Source organism: Vigna unguiculata, chromosome 11 (assembly GCF_004118075.2).
Source record: "Vigna unguiculata cultivar IT97K-499-35 chromosome 11, ASM411807v1, whole genome shotgun sequence".
Classification (NCBI taxonomy): domain Eukaryota; kingdom Viridiplantae; phylum Streptophyta; class Magnoliopsida; order Fabales; family Fabaceae; genus Vigna; species Vigna unguiculata.
In genome coordinates, this window is record NC_040289.1 from 20,673,619 (window position 1) to 20,700,142 (window position 26,524).

Below are 26,524 nucleotides of genomic sequence, written 5' to 3' on the forward strand. Positions count from 1 at the left end.
GAGGAATCCTATGAGTGCTTCTTGATTATTTTCTTTTATTGTTTTGACTGTTTTTCCTTTTGGTGCATAGTCTCTATTTTTCGCCCTCTTCCTTTTCTTGACGGGTTTCACTTTCCAATAAATGCTTGTAGGTGCCTTTGGGTTTCAGTATCATTCCTTTCTCCCTTAGTATGAGTTGTTCCGGCAATGTTGAGCAGACTCATGAGAGGCAAGGACAAATAATTTGAAGAAGGAAACGTCGATATTGCCAGCAATGGTTTTAGCCAATGACGTCCCCACATTCTAGCAACATCAAGTGGAAGCCATTCATTGCGAGGAGGATCTGACAGCATTTTAAATTGCCTCCACAAGCAGCATAATGCAATGGAGTGCTTCCAGCTGACACATTTAATGCAGCCATATGAAGGGCAGTGATACCAGCATCAGCTGTTTTATTTACAACCCTCGACAACACACTTTGTTCATGTGTGTTTTTCACATTTGATCCATCACCTTCCACATCCATGCCAGCATGTAAAGATTCAAAAGGAGCACTTGGAACAAAATCTGCAACAACAAGTCTGATGCATCTTGGAAACTTTGCCTTTGGATTGGGTGGAGAAGCTGTGTGGTGACGTGGCAACCTTTTGTCTCTCTTTCTCTCTCTGTTTATCTAATAACTGTATGAAACAGAGAAGGGTAAAACAAAAAGAAAGGAAAAAGCAAAGGTTGAAGGTGGTAGATAGGAATGTGCTTGAAGTCGGTGTTAATGGTGGTGTGGTGTTGTGGTGTTGTGTGAGAAACCTCTTTAATGAAGTGGAGAAAGAAAAAAAGAACTAGAGGAAGGAGGTCAGAGACTATGAAATCATGACATCTTCTTTTATTTTTTTTAGCATAGTCTAAGATATTAGTTGTGTGCAGCGGGGAGAGAATCTAGATCGTGGAAGTACAAGGAGAATGTAGTGGAGTAACGATAACATATAATTTATGATGCACCGATACTTCAACTTAGGTCACGTATCCGTATCCGATACGAATCTGTATCCGATACTGTAGGATACTTTATCGATAGTTATAAATGAAATATCTAATTTATAAAGTCGTAATACACTATAAGAAAATTTTAGTGACAAAAAATAATTACTCACTATATATATATATATATATATATATATATATATATATATATAGAGGTACCAATTTAAAAAATAAAAATTATTGGCAACTAAAATAGTTTCAAAAAAATATAATTGGTCTCTAAATTGATAATTTAAATAGTTTATATTATGAATTAGTTTCTAAATTTGTCACTAACATTAGCTACCAAGGTTTTGACTATTAAAATAATTTATTTCTAAATTGGTCATTAACATTAGTCACCAAGGTCTTGGCTACCTAAATATTAGTCTCTAAGTAGAAAATTGTTGTCTAACATATTTTTTAGGATAATGATATTTCAACAAAAGTTTTTGACAAGTATTTGACAAAGGTGACGTGGCAGCGATTTTTTTTAAATTTTAATTACGAAATGGTTAGTTCACATGTGTAGCGGAAAGAGAAACCAAAATAAAATTAAATGTAAGTTAGAGAGAGAAAGTAAAGAGAGAAAAGGGGGAAAGTGAGGCAGGGGGTTGCGAAGTGAGAAAGTGAAGAGAGAAAAGGGGGAAAGTGAGCCCGTCGGAGTTTGTGGTTTAGTGAAAGTGAGATTTCAACAACCATTTCGCCGGGTGGGGGGGTGGAGGATAGTTATCAGTGAAAGCGAGAAAGATAGAGAGCAAGAGGGATAAAGCGAGAACGAGAATGAGAGAGTGATCGGAGTTAAGCATTGCAGATTAGTGGTGGATAATTGCAGTCATTGACGCCGTTTGGGTGGGTTACCAGAGGCAGGTCGTAGAAGAAGTCGTCGACGACAAGGAATTCGTCATCCCGAGCGTACACAACTGTATAAACAGCTGACGCCGATGTGGGTAGTAAGGACGCTGTATGTGGGGAGTTGAAGCAAAGTTTTTTGAACAAAACTGCAGGACAAACCAATAAACCTAATTAAAATGTGGTAAATACGTTATTCTTATTTCATTACTTAAGAAAAATATTCGTATGCATAACCCAATTCCAATTCAAATAATTAAGTGGGAGTAGTAGCCTCACAGGACCCTAAGTATAAACCTGATAGAAAAGCGGGGAGTACACATGAACTTTTGCAATACTGCTTCAACATTGAATAAACATTATTCTTAAGTTGCCTTTTTCGACCATTGACCATCAAGTAACTCAATCACGAGGTCTAATGGACCAATTAAAATTGAATTAACGGAAGTATGTGGATTTAATATGTGCACACAATTGTATAAATAGTTGACGCCGATGTGGGGAGTAAGGACGCTATATGTGGGGAGTTGAAGCAAATTTTTTTGAACAAAATTGCAAGACAAACCAATAAACCTAATTAAAATGTGGTAAATACATTATTCTTATTTCATGACTTAAGAAAAATATTCGTATGCATAACCCAATTCTAATTCAATTAATTTAGTGGGAGTGTACCCTCACAGAACCCCAACTATAAACGTGATAGAAAAGCGGGGAGTAACTCGCAACTATGTGGGGAGTACACATGAACTTTTGCAATACTGCTTCAACATTGAACTAACACTATTCTTAAGTCGCCTTTTTCGAGCATTGACCATCAAGTAACTCAATCACGAAGTCTAATGGACCAATTAAATTTGAATTAAGTGAAGTATGTGGATTTAATATGTGCACACAATTTTATAAACAGCTCACGCAGATGTGGGTAGTAAGGACGCTGTTTGTGGGGAGTTGCACCGAAGTTTTTTGAACAAAGCTGCAAGACAAACCAATAAACTTATTTAAAATTTGGTAAATACATTATTCGTATTTCATTCGTTAAGAAACATATTCGTTTGCATAACCCAATTCCAATTCAATTAATTTAGTGGGAGTGTAGCCTCAGAGGACCCCAAGTAAAAACCTGTTACAAAAAAGGGGAGTTACTCGCCCCTATGTGGGGAGTACAATCGGACTTTTTCAATACTGCTTCCACGTTGAATAAAAACTCTTCCTAAATCGCCTTATTCGAGTAATGGCCATGATGTAACTCAATGACGAAGTCAATCACGAAGTCCAGTACACCAATTAACATTGCATTCGCTAAATTTTGTGCTTTTTCAACTACACAAACCAGTAAAAAATATTTGATGCAGATATGAGGACTTATGCATACATATGTGGGGCGTAAAGGCAAACTTTTTTAACAAAACTGCAGAAAAAGCAAACACAATTAATATAATGTGTAAACACATCATTTGTGTTTGATTCAGCCCAACAAATATTCCTTTCCATTATCCAATCCCAATTCAAGTAATTTGGTGGGAGTGTAGACTTACTAGAGGCCAAATTCAAACCTGTAATGGTAAGTGGGGAGTTAAGTACAACTACTTGGGGAGTGGAGTTCAACTTAATCAGTACTGCTTGCATATTGTACACAACTTTATTTAAATCTCCTTATTGGAGCATAAACAATTATGCAAATTATTGACGAAGTCCAGACCTCCAATTAACACTACTTTCACTGAATTTTGTGCTTTTTAAACTCCACAATCATGTGTAAAACATGTCACGCAGATGTGGGAGTTATGCAGATATGTTTAGGGAGTTTGGGCAAACTTTACTAAGAAAGCTGCAAAAAAAACCCAATACAATGATTTTAAATTTAGTAAATACATCAATAATATTCGATTCAGTCAGACATATATTGCTTACAATTACCACATTTTAATTAGGTTTATTGGTTTATCCTACAGTTTTGTTCAAAAAACTTTGCTTCAACTCCCCACATACAGCGTCCTTACTACCCACATCGGTGTCAGCTGTTTATACAGTTGTGTACGCTCGGGATGACAAATTCCTTGTCGTCGATGACTTCTTCTACGACTTGCCTCCGGTAACCCACCCAAACGGCGTCAATGACTGCAATTATCCACCACTAATCTGCAATGCTTAACTCCGATCACTCTTTCATTCTCGTTCTCGCTTTATCCCTCTTGCTCTCTATCTTTCTCGCTTTCACTGATAACTATCCTCCACCCCCCCCCCCGGCGAAATGGTTGCCGGAATCTCACTTTCACTGAACCACAAACTCCAGCGGGCTCACTTTCTCCCTTTTCTCTCTTCACTTTCTCACTTCGCAACCCTCTGCCTCACTTTCCCCCTTTTCTCTTTTCACTTTCTCTCTCTAACTGACATTTAATTTCATTTTGGTTTCTCTTTCCGCTGCACGTGTGAACTAACCATTTCGTAATTAAAATTTAAAAAAAATCGTTGCCACGTCACCTTTGTCAACTACTTGTCAAAAGCTTTTGTTGAAATATCATTATCCTATTTTTTATTACTAAAATTGGTCATTTTCTTGTAGTCGTAATTTTATGATGACCATAATTTATATTTGTTATGTTAACAACTTTAGTACACATAATTTTAATTTAGATTCACACAATAATAATTATATATTCGTTATATTTTTAAGAATTGCTATACACTTTTCATTATTCATATAGCATGTATCCATCAGGTATCATATCTTATTATTTTCAAAAATAAACGTATCGATGTATCGGATACGTGCTGTATCTGATACACGTATCGTATTCGTGCATCATAGCATATAACAATTTATTTTGAAAAAAACTTTCCTTACTTTTTGTAATTTTAATATTATTTCTTTACCGTTATCTTTGTTCATTTTTTTACAAATTAAAATATATTTTATAAAACTATTTTGATTATTTAAAAACTATTTTTTTCTATTTTCAATTTATTATTATTTTTTATTATAAAAATCTTTTTTTTAATTCTTATTCTAAATCATTAGTTTTATTTTTTTTTTGTGTTTGTCTTTTAAAAACTTATTTTCATTATAAAACTTATTTTCATTATAAAAGTTATTTTTCTTATTTTTTCTATTTAGTTTATTTTTCTATTTTTTTTAAAAAAAAGTTTAGTTATGTTATATTATATATTTAAATTAGTTGTCTAGGAAATAAGAAAAATAAGATTATTATTACTAAATTTTTTTTATTTTTTTTATTATTTAGTCATCTGGACGAAATTGGATGTTGACAATTATGGTCATAATAAAATATCTACCTTACAATCTTATAATATCTTTCATTTAACAATCAATAACTTATTCCATCACAAGCAATTTACATCACATATACTCAGCCTTTCATAGACATCCCAACTGAACAAGACCTCTGGAGGACTCAGTGTATTGATTAGACTTTAGGACCATGCACATATTATACTTACCTCCCTTTTCAAACCCTTTCCTTACCATCCCATGGCTATACTTCAATTTGAATAGTCTAACAGGGTAAATCATTAATATGTAAGTTCAATTACAAAGTTGAACTTACACACAATGATCTCCCTCAACTCTCACTCTAAGTATTTTTCTCTATATGAGTCCAACACTTAGTTGAGTGAGGATAATCCTAATACAAGTCATTCCATCAATACACTTCATATATTACTCAAACATTTACATCACCACCATTGAGATTTCTATCTCGTACTTAGAATCAAAATTCATGTAACATCATCAAATCAATCAAAAAAACACATCAGGGCATTGCCCAACGACATCATCCCAACTCCAACATCATCAGGCCACTAATTTCAAGAATCCTAAGTAATGTCCAACTACACTTCCAGGGGCCCAACGCCAACGACCCTTGATGTTCTATGTCAAGATGGCGTTACAATGGTGTTGGAGTGGCGCCTCGCATTACCTCCATTGAAGCTCTCTAACTTGGGATTTTAGAACCAGTGCCTAATGGTACTTGTTTGGTGCCTAACTGTTGAAGTAGAAACATATAACCTGATTTTTCTACATTAAGATATTCTAATTAATTTGTCTAATTGCTGCCACTCTTTTTATACTAAAACATCATTTTATAACCTAAATCATCTAATTTAAACAAAAGTTTTAGAGTATCACAATATAGAGAAATCTTTGCACATAAAGATTCATAGAATTAGATAATCAATTCACACATTTCACCATTCAATGTAACCATACATCTGATAGACTAAAATTAAACAATTTATCAAATTTAGTAAGCATGACAATATATTTCTTCAAAATCTTATACTTCAAATCCAACCATAAGACAATTTGATACAACATTTTTAACTGTAAAAATTTTCCCACTATAGTCCACTTGTCACGCGACTCTATGTACACGAAAATAACTTCAATTCAATTATATGTCCTTTCTACAAGAAGCACCAATACTCAAAAGACTCGGATAGAAGAAGATGGAACCACATGTAGCTTGTCAAGCTTACGTGCATGGACAGAAGAAATCAAATTTTAAGAGAGGGTAAATGAATAACTTACTCTAATTGATATTTTAATCAAATGGATGTGTAGAGTCCTTCGTCGTGAGTTCAAAGGTGGTCTCTAATTGAAAAACAAATAAGAGATGGGTGAGGAAGCTTAGAGAGAAGTTAGAGATGATATAGAGGAAATATTTTAGGAGGGATAAACAATATCTCCATATAAACTCTATATAATAAAAATCTATTTATAGCTTAGCATTTTTAATAATAAGTTATACATATATCATGTTATTAAACCTTCTATGATTTTATAATTATTCATTTTCTAGGTCTTCAGTTGTACATATAATTGTACAAAACAAATTTCATACAAATTAATTTGTACAAAATTTATTCTAATGTTTTTCCAATTTGTACAAAATTTTATAATCTATTTATAGCTTACAAAATTTATTCTTCACAAATAACATTTGTATGTGAAATATTTTTAAAAAAAAAATATTTATTAAAATTTATAAAATTAAATAATTATTAAAAATATTTTAAGGCTTATATGTAAAATATTTGTCTATTGAAAAATATTTAAAGAAAAAATTCATTGTAGATGATTTGTTGCTATTAATGTATATTTTAATAATTAAATTTTAATTTTACAATTTTCTATAATAAAAGTTTAGTCTGAATATTTGTTGAAAATGCCCATGAGTTAAGGACTCATTTTAAGTTAATCACTTTATATATTTTATAAAATGAAGATTGTTATTCTAAAACTTGATTTTGTAAGGGTGTTAATGTGCAATGATAGAAACTTTGTAAATGTGGTAAAAACATAGTTGTTGTAACTTGACTTTTCATATTTTAATCCTTATTTTTGAAAATAGTTTTTATAAATAAAGGGAGGAAGCCTATTTTGAAAAATACAATAGTTAAACAAGTTGAGTACCGAAAAACTCTATGTGGAAAAATTTTGAAAACAGTGATGTGGGTAGAGCGATTAAATTTCACTAAGTGTGTTCTTAGGTGATTAGTTGTTGTTGGTGTAACTAGATAAAGTTATTCATCTTTTGTGTTACTCAAATGAGGTATTGATCCTTTGTGGTAATCAAGGGAGGTGTCTTTCATCTTTTGTGGTTTTAAGAGATGTGTTTTGTATCCTAAAATATGCTTACTTGATTGTAATATTCAGTTTATTTTAATGTTTGGTTAATCTCTCTTTTAAGAGTGATTAAAAAGTAGACGTAGGATCTTTTGATCTGAATAACTATACAATAGTTTGTGCAAATTTTCTCTTTCATTGCTCTCTTTAATTAACTATTGTTCTTATAAAGAAAAATATTTGATTGTAACTCTTATTTTAAAAGGAAACTTTAAAGCATACGTTTTTATCACGAAACCAATTTATCCCTCCCTATGAGTTTTTGTCCAAAGTAAATATTTCGTTGTGCAATGATTATAAAAGGTTAGACTAAACTTAGTAAGAAACTTAAAGCAAAACTCTGTATATTTCCAACTAGGTATCTAAAATGTAAACTAAACTAGAATCAAACTAGGTTAACATGAAAAGAAGCTAGAATTTACTACTATAAACCAAAGGTGTTTAAGATTTACACTAAAAATGACTTATAAAAGAGCTAATTAAGCTAATTTTACAAAATTCAATTAAAAGACTCTCTAATCTAATTAACTAAAAACCAAATTAACTACAGACTCTCTAAACAAGAAAATTTTGAAGACTTACGAACTTATCAGATAGCCTCGAAAAATATTTTGTAATTCATTCAATTATAATCCATATTAAACTTATTTTTTCCTATGGAAGAAGATAGAAGGAATACAATCATAGATCTTTAAAATAAATAAATAAAGCACACAAAAAGAATATAGAGCATATATGGAAGAAGTTATATATTATGTATGTGTTTTTTCTATACTTATATGTGCAGACCGTAGAAGATAAATGGTTTGTTTAGTTGGCAATTGGAAAGATAAGATGAATGGTTGATATCAATAAAGAGGATCACTTATTTAAGTAATAGACAACAAAATAACATCAAACTCCATTAACATGTAATGAATGCACATTTATGAGTACAAATTAAATAACCATTATTTAGTTTAATGTTATTTAGATTATTGTTTAGTTGCAAATAACTTGTTTTCTATATTGAATGATTTTATTCTTGAACAATTATTAACTATACACAAAAGATTATTAAAAGAAATAGACAGAACTTGTTTAGTCAACCATGGTGCATTAATGTCTTTTTTCCTTAATTTTTGTAAGGACATAAAAACTAGCTAACAGTAAAAGTGATCTTTAAAATATGGAGTTTTATTAATAGAAGTCAAGCTTTTAAATAGAAAAATCAATTAATCCAATTTCATTTTATAAAGCCCATTATCTTTTTAAAATTATTTCTTTTTCTTCTTTTGACTGTTCTTTCTAAGATTCTCAAAGATTTGTTCATCTGTTTGAAGATCGGAATACACTATAGGAGCCTTAGAGTAGAGGAAACAATCCTATTTGATCATAATTTTCCGAGTAAGTTCACTTTTTATCCGTTTCTTGTGTCATTTTAGAAATTTGCTTACAAGGGTGGGTAAAGTGCTTGCATGTGACTCTTTTGTTTTCAAAATGAATCTCTTGTTGTTTGTGATCATTAGAATGTGTTTAAATCATTATTTACAATTTTCTTGGTACAAGTACAATATCTTGTATGGGATAAAGTTTGTGGAGTTTAGTTAAGATAAAAGCTCAAGTTTAGATAAGGAAAGCTTAATTCTTGAGTTACATTTACTAATTGACTTGGGTGAATGAGGATTTGATGAAATGTGTATAGTAGAGATGATTTTTTTTTTCGTTGAATAATGATTGAGATGTTTGTAGTATGGATGTTGATTGAGATTTATTGTTGAATCTAATGTATGTGATGTTGATTGTTTTGTTGATCGGTTGGTTAATGAGATGAAGTGGGCGATTATAGGTTATTGAGGAATTTTTATTGATTTATAATTTAAGCGATTTTTTAGATGTTGTGAGTATATAGATTTTTGAGATATATCAACCAAGTCAATTAGTTCCAATTGAGATAAAAATTTTAACAGAATATAACTATTTTGACAATAAAAATGAGAAAAGAATGCTCATTAGATCAAAGGACTAGTTGATAAATTTGGGAGGTTCTACAATTATGTAGAGAGAACTCTAGAAGATATGATATATAAGTGAGTTTGAAATTATTTGACTTAAGGTAACCTATTTTAGAATTGGATTATACCTTTTGTGACATGTATAATGGAGAAAAACATAATGGAAGCAAATAATACCAAATTAATATACTTATTTGTTTCCTAAGTTGATTTGACAATAGTTGCCAAATTACTGGTCGAGCCACAACTAGTTGAGTGAGAACGAGAAATTTAAAATTTATAGAATGCTCCATATGATATACTCGTTGGGTGAGTCATTATCGTTGGGCAAGCTTAGTGGATTTGCTTTCAGGAGTTTGGGTCGTTGAACGAGTGACATTATCGTTAGGCGAAAAATATTTGTAAAAAAACAAAGATTTTAGGGTGGTTGGGTCGCTGAATAAGGTGTGGATTTACTGGGTGAATTTTGTTGGATTTCTGTTCCAGGGCTTGATCGCTAGGCAAGTGATATTATCACTAAATGAAAATATATTTTGTATAATTCTAAGAGCTTAAGGGGGTTGGATTTTTAAGTGAGTTCTGGTTTTGTTGAGTGAGTAAGAGGAAAAATCTTTAAAATAAATTATGTTTAAAATATTAAGAGCTTCCATATGATATGCGGGACCGAGTAAAGTCATGACTTATGTCATAATCTGTAGAGAGGTATGTGGGCTTCAATAGAGCCAAGACTTACACCATAATCTATTGAGAGGTATGTAGAACTCAGTAGAGCCAAGGCTTATGCCATAGTTGTTGTTGATTATATATATGCATGTAATGTGGATGTAGTTATTTCCTAGGAGGAAATACTATGTTGTGTGATTTATAATATGTGTATTGAATAATGATGTTGAAGCATATTATCCTAACTTTATTAATTATCGAACTCGCATAGATAAAGATAATTAGCTTGTTAGAATTAATGGAGGTTTTATAATTTATAGAGGTGATATAAAAAAAAAGATTGTGTCTCACAAATAGAAGGAACTTATCCTATCATATGGAAAGGATATAATTTGTGATATAAGGTTGAGTAGAAAAGATCATATTCTACCAAGAGGTCATATGACAAGTGCAAAAGTACAACATGTTGACAATGGTGATTATTATTGTGTTGAATGATCTTTTGTGTGGTTGTTATATGAGGTTCAACAATGTTTTATTTTTAGGAAGGATGTTTTACCAAAATATGGTAGCTTACCCTAGTTTATGGTTTAGGTTTCCACTTTAATGATTGTGTGCTACACAAGAGCAAAACATATTGCAGGTGGAAGTACTCAACAATGAGGAGTTGAGAAAGGTTTTGTGATGTAGATATTTTATATATGTATATATTTATAGTGTGTGTTTCAAATGATATGTAAAAATATTTTGAAAATTTTTAATAAGAGGAGGATTGTAAACATATTATACGTATATGAATTATTTGAAGAAATGTAAGATGTTTAGTAAAGTTATTAATGGTAATATAACTTCGGGTTAAATATGTATTTAATCCTTGAAGTTACATGTGAAATTTGAATTTGTCCATCACTCAAAATTTGAAACATTTTGGTTCCTAACCTTTAAAAATGAATGAATATGGGTCTTTTAACTTAATGGTATTAATATTTTTGGGATTGTTAAATAATATTTTAGGCTGACATTTGGGCTGAAACATGTCAAAATAGTGAAAACAACTTAAACATTATCCTAAAATGGGTTTAACATGTCAAAAAGCTAAAATGCGTTTAAGATGTCAAAAAGATTTAATGAAGTTAGGTTAGGAGGACTATATCCATTCATTTTTTTAAGTTTGGTGATCAAAATGTATAAAGTTTAAGACATGGACTAATTTCAATTTCGTATGTAAGTTTAGAGATTAAAAACATACTTAACGATATAAATTGAAAGTATAAGTGTTACAATTTTTGTATTCTATGTTTTATCCATTGTTCTCTTAACTTTTTCTTTTTCTTTTCTTTTTCACCAAATCATGTTAAAAGTGTTTTAAAATGTTAGATATATCAATAAAAGAAAAGGTATAATTAATCTCTATTTCTTATATTTATAAAAACTAAATAGAAAAATTGTTAAAAAAATATTTAAAGAAAATAAATTAAGTAAATGTTGTTATTAATAAATGGATTAAATGTTTTTGGTCCTTTAACTTTCAGTGAAAATTGAAATTAGTCCATCTTCAAAACTTTGGCTTAATTTAATCCCCCAACTTCAGAAATGCGTGTCAAATGTGTTTCATGATAACATATGAGATGTTGTGAGTATATAGATCTTTGAGATATATTAACCAAGTCAATTGGTTCCAATTGAGATAAAATTTTTAACATAATATAACTATTTTGACAATAAAAAATTAGAAAAAAGATGCTCATTAGATCAAAGGGACTAGTTGATAAGTTTGGGAGGTTCTACAATTATGTAGAGAGAACTCTAGCAGATATGATTTATAAGTGAGTTTGAAATTATTTGACTTAAATAACCTATTTTATAATTAGATTATACCTTTTGTGACATGTAAAATGGAGAAAAACGTAATGGAAGCAAATAATACCAAATTAATTTACTTATTTGTTTTTTTAGTTGATCTGACGATAGTTGCCAAAAAAAAATATTTACTGCTCAAGCCACAACTAATTGAGTGAGAACGAGAAATTTAAAATTTATAGAATGCTCCATATGATATACTCGTTGGGTGAGCCATAATCGTTGGGCAAGCTTAGTGGGTTTGGCTTTCAGGAGTTTGGATCGTTGAACGAGTGACATTATCGTTAGGCAAAAAAATATTTTGTAAGAAAACAAAGATTACAGGGTGGTTGGGTTGCTAAACAAGGTGTGGATTTACTGGGTGAATTTTGTTGGATTTTTTTTTCAGGGCTTGGCAAGTTATATTGTCACTAAGTGAAAATATATTTTGAATAATTCTAAGAGCTGAAGGTGGTTGGATTTTTAAGCGAGTTCTGGTTTTGTTAAGCGAGTGAGAGGAAAAATCTTTAAAATAAATTATGTTTAAAATATTAAGAGCTTCCATGTGATATGTGATATGTGATATGTGGGGCTGAGTAAAGTCATGACTTATGCCATAATCTATAGAGAGGTATGTGGGCTTCAATAGAGGCAAGACTTACGCCATAATCTATTAAGAGGTATGTAGAATTATATATATATATATATATATATATATATATATATATATATATATATATATATATATATATATATATATATATATATGTGTGTGTGTGTGTGTGTGTAAATAATGATGTTGAATGTAACGTCCCATTTAATTTATAAACGCAATTAAAGGAAACGCCACACATAAGATAGAATAAAAACGTAGTCCTGGGGTTCTCAACATCACCCCCACAAAATTAGGCACACCACGATGCCAACAAAAGCAGGATAACGGTCTAACTAAAAGCTTACAATGTAATAACCACGAATACAGGGGTCATAGCCCTAAAGAAAACATGACAGAAAGAAGTATAAGGTACAGCCCAGATGGCTAGGTAGCGGAATCGCCGTTCCCTTGTTGACCATGAGAACCTCGCCCATCTGCTCCCATCAACCAAGTTGATGATCATCGCAAGGAAGAACAGCCACATACAACACAACCATGCAACAAAACGGGTAAGCTAGAGCCAACACATATTCATCATGAAGTTAAATATATTTTCATCATCTCATATCCATATAACAACCAAACATGTTATGACTCTTCATTCAATACCCTACGACTCGACTCGACTCATCCGGATACGTATAACTTAGTCGGATTCAGCGGATGCTTGCACTTGTGGTGGATACCTCTGCTCGAACCTGAGTTGCTCATCCCCGAGCTATGTGTTACAAGTGTTACGATGAATCAAATCTCCCTTACCACAAGGTTAGCCCTTAATGAATTTCAGGCCTCCTGCTACTCTCACCACAGGAGTCAGTCCGCTCTAAGTGAGACTAATTGGCCCCTTAGAGTGTCAGGATACAGTCCTTACCTTGAATCCTTACTTAGTTATACAGATGGGACACCACCATGGACACCCACTAACAGGGGCCATGAAATTACGTCCCGACCACTGAAGCGCGATCCCAGAGGTCTCACCTAGAGACCCCAAGGAATTTATGCGCTGACACGGACCAACATTCATAGCTCAGAAATAAATGAACGTAAAATCATATTTACATTTCCATGCCAACCCCTGAGATTAATTCCTCATACGCATCATATTTCGAATCCATACCTCTGATCATCACCACCCCATGAATCTAGGGTCTCATCTCATATTAATCACGTGTTCCTTTAGTTCCAAACCACTCATTCATTTCACATGCCAATATCATACCCAACCCGTCATACGCAATTCATGAATCATGCCAAACATACCTCATACTCCATTATATACATATCACTCATCATACAATCATACTCAACCAAAACAGATCGTTCAGGAACAAACAGACATTCAATCACAGCACTGTCTCGCCCAGCATCTCGCTCAGGCTGAGGGGTCTCGCTCAGGCGAGGCGAGCTCGCTCAAGCGAACCCCCCCTTCGCCTAGGCGAGGGCCCGAAAGGGCATCCAGAAACCAATGCGGGATCTCGCTTAGGCGAGACCCCTCTCGCCTGGGCGAGATGTCTGCTCGCTCAAAATTCGAGCGGGTCACTTGGCCGACCCTTCGCGCAAACTGGTTTGGGTGAATCCCTGTTTGTCTCGCTTAGGCGAGACTAGCTCGCTTGGGCGAGATTAACAGGTCTCGCCACTGTTTCACCTGCAACAGCCATTACTTTTCGAACCAACCAAGCATACAAAGCATTCAATCACAACAAATCGAAGGTTTTATCCATGCAATCAGTGAATAACTCAGGAACAGCCAAAACAACACCAAAAGACTGGAACCCTAACTTCCCGTACCTGGAAGTCAAGTTAGCGGGACGCTCCGACACGCACACAGGAAACCAAACGGTCCTTAGGGTGGTCAGCAGCTGGAACGGACGGTAAAACAGAAGAAAGAAGGCGGGTTATTACTAAACCCTAACAATAACAGCAAACATAGACCATGAAAATAGAAGCATGAGCCAAGGGACGACTTACGTGAGTAGGACTGAGTTTGAGCTTGAAGGAAGGGGACCTTAGGGTAAACCCTAGCAGAGCTTTTCGTGAGAGGGAGAGAGGGTTGACGGCTAGATCTGTGAGAATGAAAGTGAGTGTGGGATTAGGGCAACATGAAAGCTTTTATCCTATGGGTCGGCCTTTAGGCCCAATACTGTAGGACAGCCCACTAACTTTAGGGCAGAAAATAAAAAGGGGCCTTACATTGAAGCAGATTATCCTAACTTTATTAATTATCAAACTCGTATAGATAAAGATAATTAGTTTGTTAGAATTAATGGAGGTTTTGTAATTTATAGAGGTCATATGAAAAAAAAAATGTGTCTCACAAATAGAAGGAACTTATCCTATCATATGGAAAGGATATAATTTGTGATATAAGGCGTAGAGCAAGAGCTTAGGTCATAATCTCTGAAGAGGTCATATGACAAGTGCAAAAGTATAACATGTTGACAATGATGATTATTATTGTGTTGAATGATCTTTTGTATGGTTGTTATATGAGGTTCAAAAATGTTTTATTTTTAGGAATGATGTTTTACCAAAATATGGTAGCTTACCCTAGTTTATGGTTTAGGTTTCCACTTCTATGATTGTGTGCTACACAAGAGCAAAACATATTGCAGGTGGAAGTACTCAACAATGAGGAGTTGAGAAAGGTTTTGTGACGTAGATATATTATACATGTATATATTTATAGTGTGTGTGTGTGTGTGTGTGTGTATGGTCTTTCAAATGACATGTTAAAATATTTTGAAAATTTGTAATAAGAGGAGGATTGTAAACATATTATAAGTATATGAATTATTTGAAAAAAATGTGAGATGTTTAGTAAAGTTACTAATGGTAATATAACTCCGGGTTAAATATGTATTTAGTCCTTGAAGTTACATGTGAAATTTGAATTTGTCCATTGCTCAAAATTTGAAACATTTTGGTTCCTAACCTTTAAAATTGAATGGATATGGGTCTTTTAACTTAATGATATTAATATTTTTGAGTTTCTTAAATAATGTTTTAGGCTGACATTTGAGCTGAAACGTGTCAAAATAGTGAAAACAACTTAAACATCATTCTAAAATGCGTTTAACATGTCAAAAGAATTTAATGAACTTAGGTTTGGAGGACGACATCCATTCATTTTTTAAGTTTGGTGATCAACATGTATCAAAGTTTAAGACATGGACTAATTTCAATTTCGTATGTAAGTTTAGAGACTAAAACATACTTAACGATATAACTTGAAAGTATGAGTGTTACAATTTTTGTATTCTATGTTTTATCCATTGTTCTCTTAACTTTTTCTTTTTCTTTTCTTTTTCACCAAATCATGTTAAAAGTGTTTTAAAATGTTAGATATATCAATAAAAAAGGTATAATTAATCTCTATTTCTTATATTTATAAAAACTAAATAGAAAAATTGTTAAAAAAATTGTAAAGAAAATAAATTAAGTAAATGTTGTTATTAATAAATGGATTAAATGTTTTTGGTCTTTTAACTATCAGTGAAAATTGAAATTAGTCCATTTTCGAAACTTTGACTTAATTTAATCTCCCAACTTTAGAAATGTGTGGATTTAATCCTTTTAACCAAATTTTGTTCAGTTTATTTTACATTTCAAATGTGTTTTATGATAATATTTGAGTTGTTTACCCTGTCTGACACTTTCATCTTTAATGTTAGCTACGAAACTATCATGAAACACGTTTAAAATGTCAAATAAACTTAACAAAATTTGACAAAAATGACTAAATTAACATATTTCTAAAGTTGAGAGATTAAATTAGGCCAAAATTTTGAAGAAAGACTAATTCTAGTTCTTACTAGAAGTTAAACAACCAAAATATATTTAACCCTTAGTAAATTAAGCACGGAGTACACTAAAAAATTATTTTCATACTCTTTCAATCACCTAACCAAATTTCATCTCTTAAAGCAAATAAAAATGTTATCCTTTTCTAGTTGACCCTATAGGAATAATTTATAAAATAAATAAAAAAATAATTGGCATAGTAAATTATACATACCTTATTAGAATGTAATCATAAATAGCAACTAATTATTCTTGTAGTTCTCACGAAAGTAATAATACTAATGTAGTTTGAAGAACAAAGAGAGTAGACTATTGTTTTTGCCTTTTTTTTTTAATGAAAAGGAGCTAAATTTATTCAAGCCTTATCAGAATTACAATACTTGATTGGAAAATGCTCTAAATTATCAAGGACGAGAAAGGAATACTGGAGAAGAGAAAAGGAGTCCCATGCAGAGAAACAGAAGTAGAGAAACAAAACCAGAGTTCTGGATTAATTTGGGTAATCAAACAAAACTTTAAAACACCAGTAAACCATACTAATACTTGAATTTGAAAACACTGATTAAGTAAGCTGATACAATTCTGAACATCCACACACTAGACTGCCATGGTCTTTTCACATTCTTATAGGTTTCTCACAACTCTTTCGTAATTAACTCTTAACAATGCTGATGACAAAAACCGTAGCAATTCAAGACAAGAGAAGATTAGACAAACTTCAGCACCAAACTGAGATGACGTAAAAACAAGTTTTATATTTTCTGCATTAGAAAAGGATGAAAAACCAAATTCTATACATTATAAATTTCTTGAAAATTTGAAATTCTAAATAAGGATTGTTTTTCATATTCACTGATAGTCTCATCTGCTGTAACAGGGAAGAATATATTAGTGTGAGGGAGTTTGCTAAAATAGACTGCCACATGTCTAATCCAGACCAGAAGCTAATACAAATTTGGACGTACAAATTTTGTTTAAAATTATTTATAGTGCACCCTACAAAAATTCAAGCAGCAAAATGGTTGCTAGAGGTCAAAAGTATTGGCATCTTCATGCCCTAATCCATTCCATGCTAGAAAATTGAGAAAGAGGTTATTGTTGGTTCAGTAATCAGTAATGTACATGATGTCTTCCTCTGCAATCTGCATTGACCCTCGATCCCTTCTGCTACCCTGTTGGCTTTTGTCAGGTTGACCTCGCTGTGTCATTACATCAATAACCCCATTTCAGCTTTTTCTTTATTACCACAAATATAATCTTTTTTTGTTATTTTCTTTTAGTCCTATTATATATATATTTTGCATTTTACTCCTTATAATGTGTTGTTCCTTTTGACAATATTACAATAATACTAAAGAAACAAAATCAATATATATATATATATATATATATTAATAAAAGGGTTAAATATCTTTTTCGACCACAAATTATTTAAACCTATTTCATCTCTACACACTTTATTAAAGCAATGTAAAACATTCTCTCAACAAACTCCACATGGAATGTTTCATGTAACAAGGAATTCCTCAACCTCCATGTCGTTTGATAGAAACGATGTTTAACATGATTTTCATATAATGTAAGGACGAAATGAATATATAGTTTAGTTTAGAGATGAAACACAACTTTCAAAAATAGTTAGAGGATAGAAAACATATTTAACCTTTAGTAGAAAAGCCTAAAAAAACAAACCAGAACGTAAATCAAGAATTTTATAAGGGCTAAGAGTCAACAAAATTTAGGAATCAAAAAGCCAAATAAAAGCACTTGACATGAAAATGGTGGCACTATTATCAACATGCAAAATTTTAGTATTCTCAGTACTTGTAGTTTATCCTTTTTTATGTATAAACCACAAGTATCTTATCTTTCACTCAAGGCAATTTTGTTCAAATCAAACAAGAACGCTAGAGACATATTAATTTCGAGCATTTAACATAAAGAAATGAAATAAAGCAAAATAAAGAAACAGGAAATTATTTTAGCATTTGTTTTGGATGAAAAGAAGAATGAAAATAAATAAATTATATAAAACTCTAATACTAATTAAAAATAAATATATAAATAAATTATATAAAACTCTTATACTAATTAAAAATAAATAATTTAACCAAAAACATTCTCTTTACTATAACTTTTTCTTCTTACTTCTTATTTCTACTCTTTAAACAAGTTATGAAAATTTGGTATTTCTATCCTATCTTAGTTATCACACTTCCTTTCTGGAAGATAAAGGAGGATTGAAGTTTTTCTTTCTAAGAGGCAGCTCAAGTGCTTGCTACTTACCTTTCTCAATACAAATGACATGTATAAATATGCTGCCTCCCATTCATCAGCTGAGAGTGTACCTGAAATAGAAGTATGCACAAGTACTAAATTACTAGGATTACCACGAACCACAACACCTAAAAATAGGATTTCACATAAAAAAGACTGGGAAACGCATTGGTCAATGAAGTTAAATGGAAATTGAAATGGCTTACTATTATCTTGGTTTCCATCTCCCAATGCACCTAATCTTCGCATGAGCTCCACAAATTCCGGTTTTTTCATATATTCGTGCACAAATTCGTGCGAGTTCTTTGCGAAAACAAGCTCAAAGTCATACTGTAAATGATAAGTTTAAATAAGTAGTCTACGAAAACAAGTCATTGTAATCAACACTTACCTCAGAAGAGCTAGAAATTTGGCAGAGTATCACAGACAGTGTGCTACATACCTCTTCAGCTAACGACTTGAATATGTGGAAGGGAACAATCCATTCAGGACAATCAACAGCATCCTGAAACAAGACATTATGTCTTAAAATGGCGGGATAGAAATTAAAAGTATGGAAATTTAAAGTGAACTAAATAAGAGACATTGTCTTTGAATGATAAAATCATAATACTTGTTACACAAAGGTTCTCCATTTATGCATGCATAAAGTCATATATCGCATTGTAATTTGACAAGGAAACTGCAAACCAGACTTGTGTGATGAGAAAACAGCTACTTGATATTAAGAAAAGGAAGATTAGAAAGAAAGTATACCTCCAAATGGAACGTGTACTTTATTCCAAAGGGGCTGGAAGATTTAAATTTCTGAAAAACAGAAGGATAATTTCAAGTAAGTAGAATTCACAAAATCATTTCCATAATTAGAGGTTTCTGGCCTTAAAGATGACGCAAGGATCACGAGGACAAACTTACCTTGTCAGAAAATTCTTCATCAAAACGCACCCAATAGACACTGTTACCGAAAGTTAATCCTTCAGCTGCAAATCACAGTGAAAATAGCATCTCCAATCAAAATGAGGAAATAGATTGCCATACCCAACAAAATCCCCCACTTATACGCAAGAAAGGATCAAAGCGTGTTATTGGTGAAGCACATGTCGTGCAAAATAATTTATCAGTTCAATTCCAAATAGGAAATGTCGCAAGCAGAGAAGAAACACCAGAAGTGCAAAACTCTACTGGGGAAATGATCGTTTCTGTTCTTGTTGATAACATAAACATGTCAAAGGATGAAGATTTTAATATGCATTGAGACATTTTAAATGACAAAGGACCAAATTCCAACACATACTATTGTTTTAATTAAAACTATTAACATAAACATTAAACATACCAACAAGTCAATGTGAACTGTTTTAATAAATGTTATGAATCTCTATCAACTTTTTTAAAATAACAGTTATGATTTCTTATTTCACTACATGAGGTCAGTCACATGAGACAAAGGATGTCAAAGTACTTCATTAACTACTAAATTTATTTTAAAAGAATAATAATAGTTGAACATGCAAGAAAAACCTTCTCTAAGCTTCTTGACAATCACATTCGCATCAGGCATAGTTCCAATGAAAATGCCTCCTGGGCGAAGTAAAGCTGATACATTAGCTAATGCTTGCCGGGCACGGGCTTCTGTAGACCATGAGTAATGTAATGCAAACTGCACATTTAAAATGTTTATCAGACTAAATCCAACATTCGCTCTTAAAATGTAAAGTTCATAATTTATTGAGACAAAACAGTACGATGGTTTTGTTTATTAAAAGAAGAAAGGAAGGAGTAATCAAGAATATTTACAGTTGACACATAATTTAATTACATTTTTATTTTTTGTATCAGAGAAACTGCAGCAGAACAAGGGCTTTGCAAGAACAAAATTAGATGCCAAATAAATATTTTTAAATGCAATAAAAGAAAAACGAAAGGTAAGGATACAAAACAAGAACATATGGATCAAAACTCAAAGCAGAAAACATGGTAGTTACTGGAAGAGGCCACTTCTAAGGGTACTAGGTTTTGTGGCAGCACACACAAATTTCTCTTTCTGCATAAACTCAACAACTATATATAATTATTTTAAGAGTATCATTTACCTGGCAACTACAAATATCAAAAGGAGCATCATCCGCAAGAACTTTGTCCAAGCGAACCTGCAATTGCAAATAATATGAACAACTAGACCTTCTTTGAACATCTAAACAAAATTCAGAACTTGGTATTGAAGTTGAAGATCGCAATATCACTTTCTCTGAAGAAAATTTAGTGTTTAATTGTGTTTTGTTTTTTAGTTTTTGAAAAGTCTTTTATGATATATAACAATTTTAAAAAGATAATCTTTAAAAAATAGAAGTGGGAGAGGAAGACGAAATAATAAAAGAACACGAGCAATAGAAAACTGAAAACATAAAATCAAAACAACTTACAGATGTTATCAGGTCTATTATTTATAAAACTGAAAAAAAAGGTATTACTTTTTTAAAAAAGACAGATTTAAGAAGTTGTTTGCTTTTTCATTTCATTTAAGAAAAAAAAAACTTTCAAAAACAGGAAACAAAGACACTCTAAAAATTTAATCTACTTGATTAATAACTATTCTATCAGATTCCTATCTACCTAGGCAATTCAGTAAACAACTAGTCAACTACTGCGGAAAACATGTTACTTTACAATTTGAAAATGAGACAAAACATAACTGGAAGTAATTGTACTAAAGTTCCGAACCCATTGAAATTGAATTATAGTATGCTGAATACTTTTGCAGATAGAACAAAAACAAAACAAAATGAGAGGAAAAAAAAAAGGTTACTGACAACAAGAAATTATCAACAGATCAAAATCTTCTGCTTAAACTTTGTTTAGTTTGATTTTGAGGGAAGGAATCTGAAGGAAGAAAATTTAAAATTGTGGAATCCTAAAAGACCGAGACATAGTTGTCGTAGAAGTAGATCATTTTTAAAAACCTTGTGAATATCCCTCTAGTTCTGCCGATGTCAGTTCTTGACATATTCAAGATTTGCCTTTAGTTCTGCCGATGTCAGTTCTTGCTCACTAACCAATCTCTCTAAAGTTCCCACCCAATTCTCCATCATAATCAAATCCAGCAGGTCAGATCGATTGTTAGGAACCAAGAATCGAAAATCCTAATACACAACACCTACTCTGCTACAAAAACTAACAGAAAGAGTTGTATTCACGACACACACACACAGGTAAACAAAATTAACCCCAAAAGAGACACTCTCCTTAGAAAACACCAGTATATCAATCTAAAAAATAAGCTGAAAAACCCCCAACTACAACAGAGAGCCTATTTATTAGGCCAAACCACATACTAACTACCCAGTTACAACCAATTACAACTAAACCCCTTTTAAGTTTCTATTCATCTATAATAGACCTGTCAAGGTTATTCACACTTCCTTTCGGTTTTGTCACCATTTTTAACACGAATAAATAGACATGAAATGTGAAGTACAAATCAAAAATTTAGTAATTTAAATCTTACTTTTGGGATCTAATGAAGTAATCAATAAAAAATCATAGAACTTTATTTTAAAAGCATAGAAATGATAATCACCTCATAACAATCTCCACATATAAGGCGAGCAGGAAATGTAAACTTTTTACGTCGCTGATGATGGTCAGCATCACCATTGTAACGTGTTCGACAGTCTTTGATCTGGAAAGATTGTTGAATTCAATGAGAAAATAGTGAGGACACATACATCATAATAACAATAGTTTGACAAGATAAGGTATACAGTGTTTCACCATGTAATGGGCATGGATTTGAGCAATAAAATATAATTATAAGTTATCACCAAAAGTTGGGGAAATACATAACCAAAATTAAAAATTTACTACCACTTGCAAAGGGATGATCTTAGGATCTAACTGCAAGGTCCAACTAGTGGACTACATGAGGAAGTATTGGAGTTTGATGTGTGGCTTATGAGCTCTTGAGCTCTCCAAACTACAATGAATAGCTTTTGTCTATGAATGAAAGAAATGGGAATAATATCAATCTCACACCACCTTCTTGAGCATCATCCATAAAGAGCACAACTTCCATTTTTGGTTAATCAAAAGACAATACTTCTATGTTTCTTATTCAAGCTTCTATATCTCATATTTGGCTACAGTTTTTAATAACTATTTCTTTGGATACATCATCGATACATACTAATGTAGTATTGGAGAGCATAGTTATAAATCTCAGATGGCAGTGGTAAACTCTGAAAGTGTTATGTCAAGAGGCAGGATGACTTTATTTTAAATAGTAGAAAAAAACTTAAGAATTCATACTAAACATGATAACACTAAAAAAAGGAAAACCAAAATTAAAGAAATTCGTGATAAATAATAGGTGACAAGTTTTATACACAATTACCACCAATCTTTAAGCAATAAAAGAACATAGTGATGAGATTAAAAACAATGAAAGATGATGGTGAAATTAAAAAAAAAACATAATAAGAGAGATAAAACTAGTAGAATGTGAATTGGGAAATCTAAAGCAAGAGAAAAAATGTAACGGAATACATTAAAAGAAATGGGTTTTTGATGCCTATATCATGGTAGCGCCAGCATAGCAAGTGAAATAGCCACGAATCCAATCCACTACAGCTCCAATATACAACGCTATTGACAACCATGTTAGACACTATTGGCATTGGATACACTAAGAAAATGCAAATATTGGTGTTTAATCTGCAAGAGGTGTACCCCTAATTCATCCCTATAAATGATATGATTTGGGGGAAGTCAATATGGAAGCATGATAAGAACACCAGTGCAAAATAATACTCACCGAACCTTCGGCAATGTCAATACCAACATAGTATCCAATTTTGGCCTTGTCCCATTTGATAAGATCACCACCCTGATAAACATTCATGAAACAAAAAAGGATGCTTGGCTAAGAAACTGGGAATGACTAGTGGCATTTAAACACAACTGAAAGCCCATTAACACCTTGCCACAGGCTAGATCAAGTACTGCATCTCCTCGACGGGCATAAAGCTGAATTAAGACGCTCTTAATCTGCTAAATGACAAAGAAATTAATTTGCAATCATGTAGTAATCTGTGGGTAACACATCATACATTACAGAACACAATACATACCCAGTTATTGAGTTTCTTTAAATGAATTATTGGACTGGCCTCCCGTTCTTCCAAAGTCTGGTTAGATCTTGCACTATAATGATCAGCTACTTTCCGAGCAAAAATCTTCGTGCTTTCATCCTCAAGAAAATTTGCACCACCTAAACACAACGCATCAAACGATAATTAACCCTAGAACCACAACCCCATATAAACCTGTTACAAGAAAAGCATCCGCACTGACGTTTGCAGTTTCATCACGATTCTTGATATTATAGAAAATTCTTAGCAGCTGATGCAGTCGCAATTGTGGTTGTGAACTAATTTCCAGAACCTTCCAACAAGTGGAAAACAAAGCCTCTAATGCCCACAATTGAATCATACAAACTCTTTACACAATGAAACTTCGCACCACAAATTACTATGAAGTTCATTTATATTTAATTAAGCAAGTCCATTGCAATATTGCTTCTATCAAACATGCCAGTAACTTTGGTTGAGCAATATGCAGTTAACAACCAGAAAAACCTCTACTTTTAACCACAATTCCCAAACTGCAACCCAATATTTCAAAACCAGGGGTGCACTTTAATTTCATACAATTGTCAATTGTTAACTCCGTATTTCAGACCAAACCCAATACAAAAGCCACAAACATTCCTTTAACCCCATTCCTCCACTTGGAAATTCAACCAACCTACAGTGTCAAACCCAATCAACTCCAGATCCACAAACCCTTCAAAACGGTGAAATAAAGATGAAAAAACAAATGGGCTAGAGCCAAAACACTAAAATATTTACCTTGAGGATCATGCCTAGCTTTGGATTGAGGTGGACCTACCGAGGTCGAAGGAGATTCCTGGTACCCACGTTTCATTGGGAACAATAAATTGAAGAAGAATGAACTCACTCACTCTGCGTGCCGGAAGATGCTGCAATAATCGTTAAAGGATATCAGAACAACAATCAAAACTGTTCCCAAGTGCTTCTTTTTTCTTTTTTTTTTGCCGAAACTGAGGGAGTATTGGTGTGGCTTTTGCGTAGGGTTGTGTTCGTGTAGGGTATGTTCGATTTGAAGAGAGAATAGTGGAAGTGAAAGTAAAAGATACGCAAAAAGCAATAAAATTTCTGGTCTGTGGAAGGATATATAGCGGTATGTTAATGGTGGTGCTAAAGGAAGCTGGGTTCTTTCCTTCCCAACAATGGTATTCAATTTATGAATAAATTAATTAGAACCAAACCCTCATATAAAGAAGCCAATTAAATAAAGATTAGTAGTGTAAACAATACCTAAATAACACAATTTATTAATTTTCTTATTTCTGAGATTTATCATTTCTTTTTTGCTAAAATAGTTTTATTTTATTTAAATTATTAAAATAGGTAAATTTTAAAAGAAAATACAATTGGTAAACTATGTTTGGTAAAATACATGAGAAAACTAAAGTTGAGTTGTTAGGGAAACACGACTCTAATTTCACTATTTCTCTAAATAAAAATGATATGGAGACAAATTATTTGACTTTAAAGAAATATGACTTCAATTTTGTTATAATAATATTATAATATTATTACTAATTATAATAATATTAATATTAATTATAAAAATATTATCAATTATAATATCAATAATAATAAATATTAGTAATAATTAGTAACAATATTCATAATAATCTAATTATTATAAAAAAATTTATTATGTTTAACTATAACTACATATAGAAGTTCATTTTAGATTTTACTTTCTGATATAGAAAAATTACATTATATATTTTTTCTTATTCTCTATTAAATAAGTTTAAAACTGAATCTTTCTGTTGACTATTTAATTTTATTTTATCACTTTCGAATTTTTCTATTTTCTCACATTCAAATTATTTTCTTTCATGGTTTCAAATTTTTCTAATTTTAAATTTAAATTGTTTAAATAATATCTTAAAATTAAATAAAGCAATATAAAAGTACATATATTACATAAATAGAAATATTAAATTTAAAATTAAAATATACATTAATATGTAAAAATAATTATTATAAATTATTAAATTTTGACTCAATAAAAATAGCACTATATTATATATGCGCATATGCCTAAATATCTTTATCTTTCTTTTCACTAGTTTATTAAGAAACGAATAGTATTATCAATATTTTCTGTAATTAATAATAAAATATTACCATAATAATTAACCCGTGAGAACGAATGTGTATTTATTTATTTATTATAACCAAAATTAATAAATTTTTTATTATTATAATTATAAAAATAAATATAAATAAATTTTACAATTTTATATAAACAATTATTTTAATTTAAAAAATAATTAAATTTTAAAAAATAAAGAAAAAAATATCAATCTTAAAAATAGATCACTTAAAGGATTATCAACACCCAATTTTATCCGGGTGAATAAATTTATTTTCAAAAAAAAATAAAAAATAAAAAGTAAAAGTTTTTAGTTAATGGAAAATAATAAAAAATGTGAAACAAAATTTTCTTCAAAACTTTACTTTTAGAAAAAAAAAGAAAAAAAGAAAGATGAAAAAAAGAAAAAAAAAGAAAAAAAAGGAAGAGTCTAATTTGTTATTAATTATCACACTCCTTTTCATGAGCCGAACAACTCAACTCAAATAGTTTATATCCTTTGTTTCTGAGAGAGAAATTAGTGATATGATTGTAATGATTAGA

The 26,524-nt window shown here is 31.5% G+C and overlaps 1 protein-coding gene across 1 annotated transcript; it reads right to left on the reverse strand.

Moving 5' to 3' along the window:
* Positions 1-17,269: 17,269 nt before the first annotated feature.
* Positions 17,270-25,044, reverse strand: LOC114170737 (mRNA cap guanine-N7 methyltransferase 1). Its single transcript, XM_028056286.1, has 13 exons — positions 24,637-25,044; positions 23,857-23,996; positions 23,705-23,773; positions 23,541-23,612; positions 22,308-22,409; positions 20,824-20,880; positions 20,252-20,390; positions 19,646-19,710; positions 19,487-19,537; positions 19,173-19,235; positions 18,937-19,060; positions 18,740-18,801; positions 17,270-17,652 (listed from the first exon to the last, which is right to left on the reverse strand). Exons 1-13 carry the CDS (start codon positions 24,710-24,712, stop codon positions 17,557-17,559), a joined length of 1,116 nt encoding a protein of 371 aa, XP_027912087.1. The 5' UTR covers positions 24,713-25,044; the 3' UTR covers positions 17,270-17,556.
* Between the last annotated feature and the right edge of the window lie 1,480 nt (positions 25,045-26,524).

Excerpts from the sequence above, each read along its gene's own strand:
- LOC114170737 (XM_028056286.1), bottom strand. The coding sequence starts at position 24,712 with ATGAAACGTGGGTACCAGGAATCTCCTTCGACCTCGGTAGGTCCACCT. Across the intron at positions 22,410-23,540 it reads TTGACATTGCCGAAGGTTCG|ATCAAAGACTGTCGAACACG; the intron begins GTGAGTATTATT and ends CAATCTTTCCAG. Across the intron at positions 19,711-20,251 it reads TGTCAAGAAGCTTAGAGAAG|CTGAAGGATTAACTTTCGGT; the intron begins GTTTTTCTTGCA and ends TGTGATTTGCAG.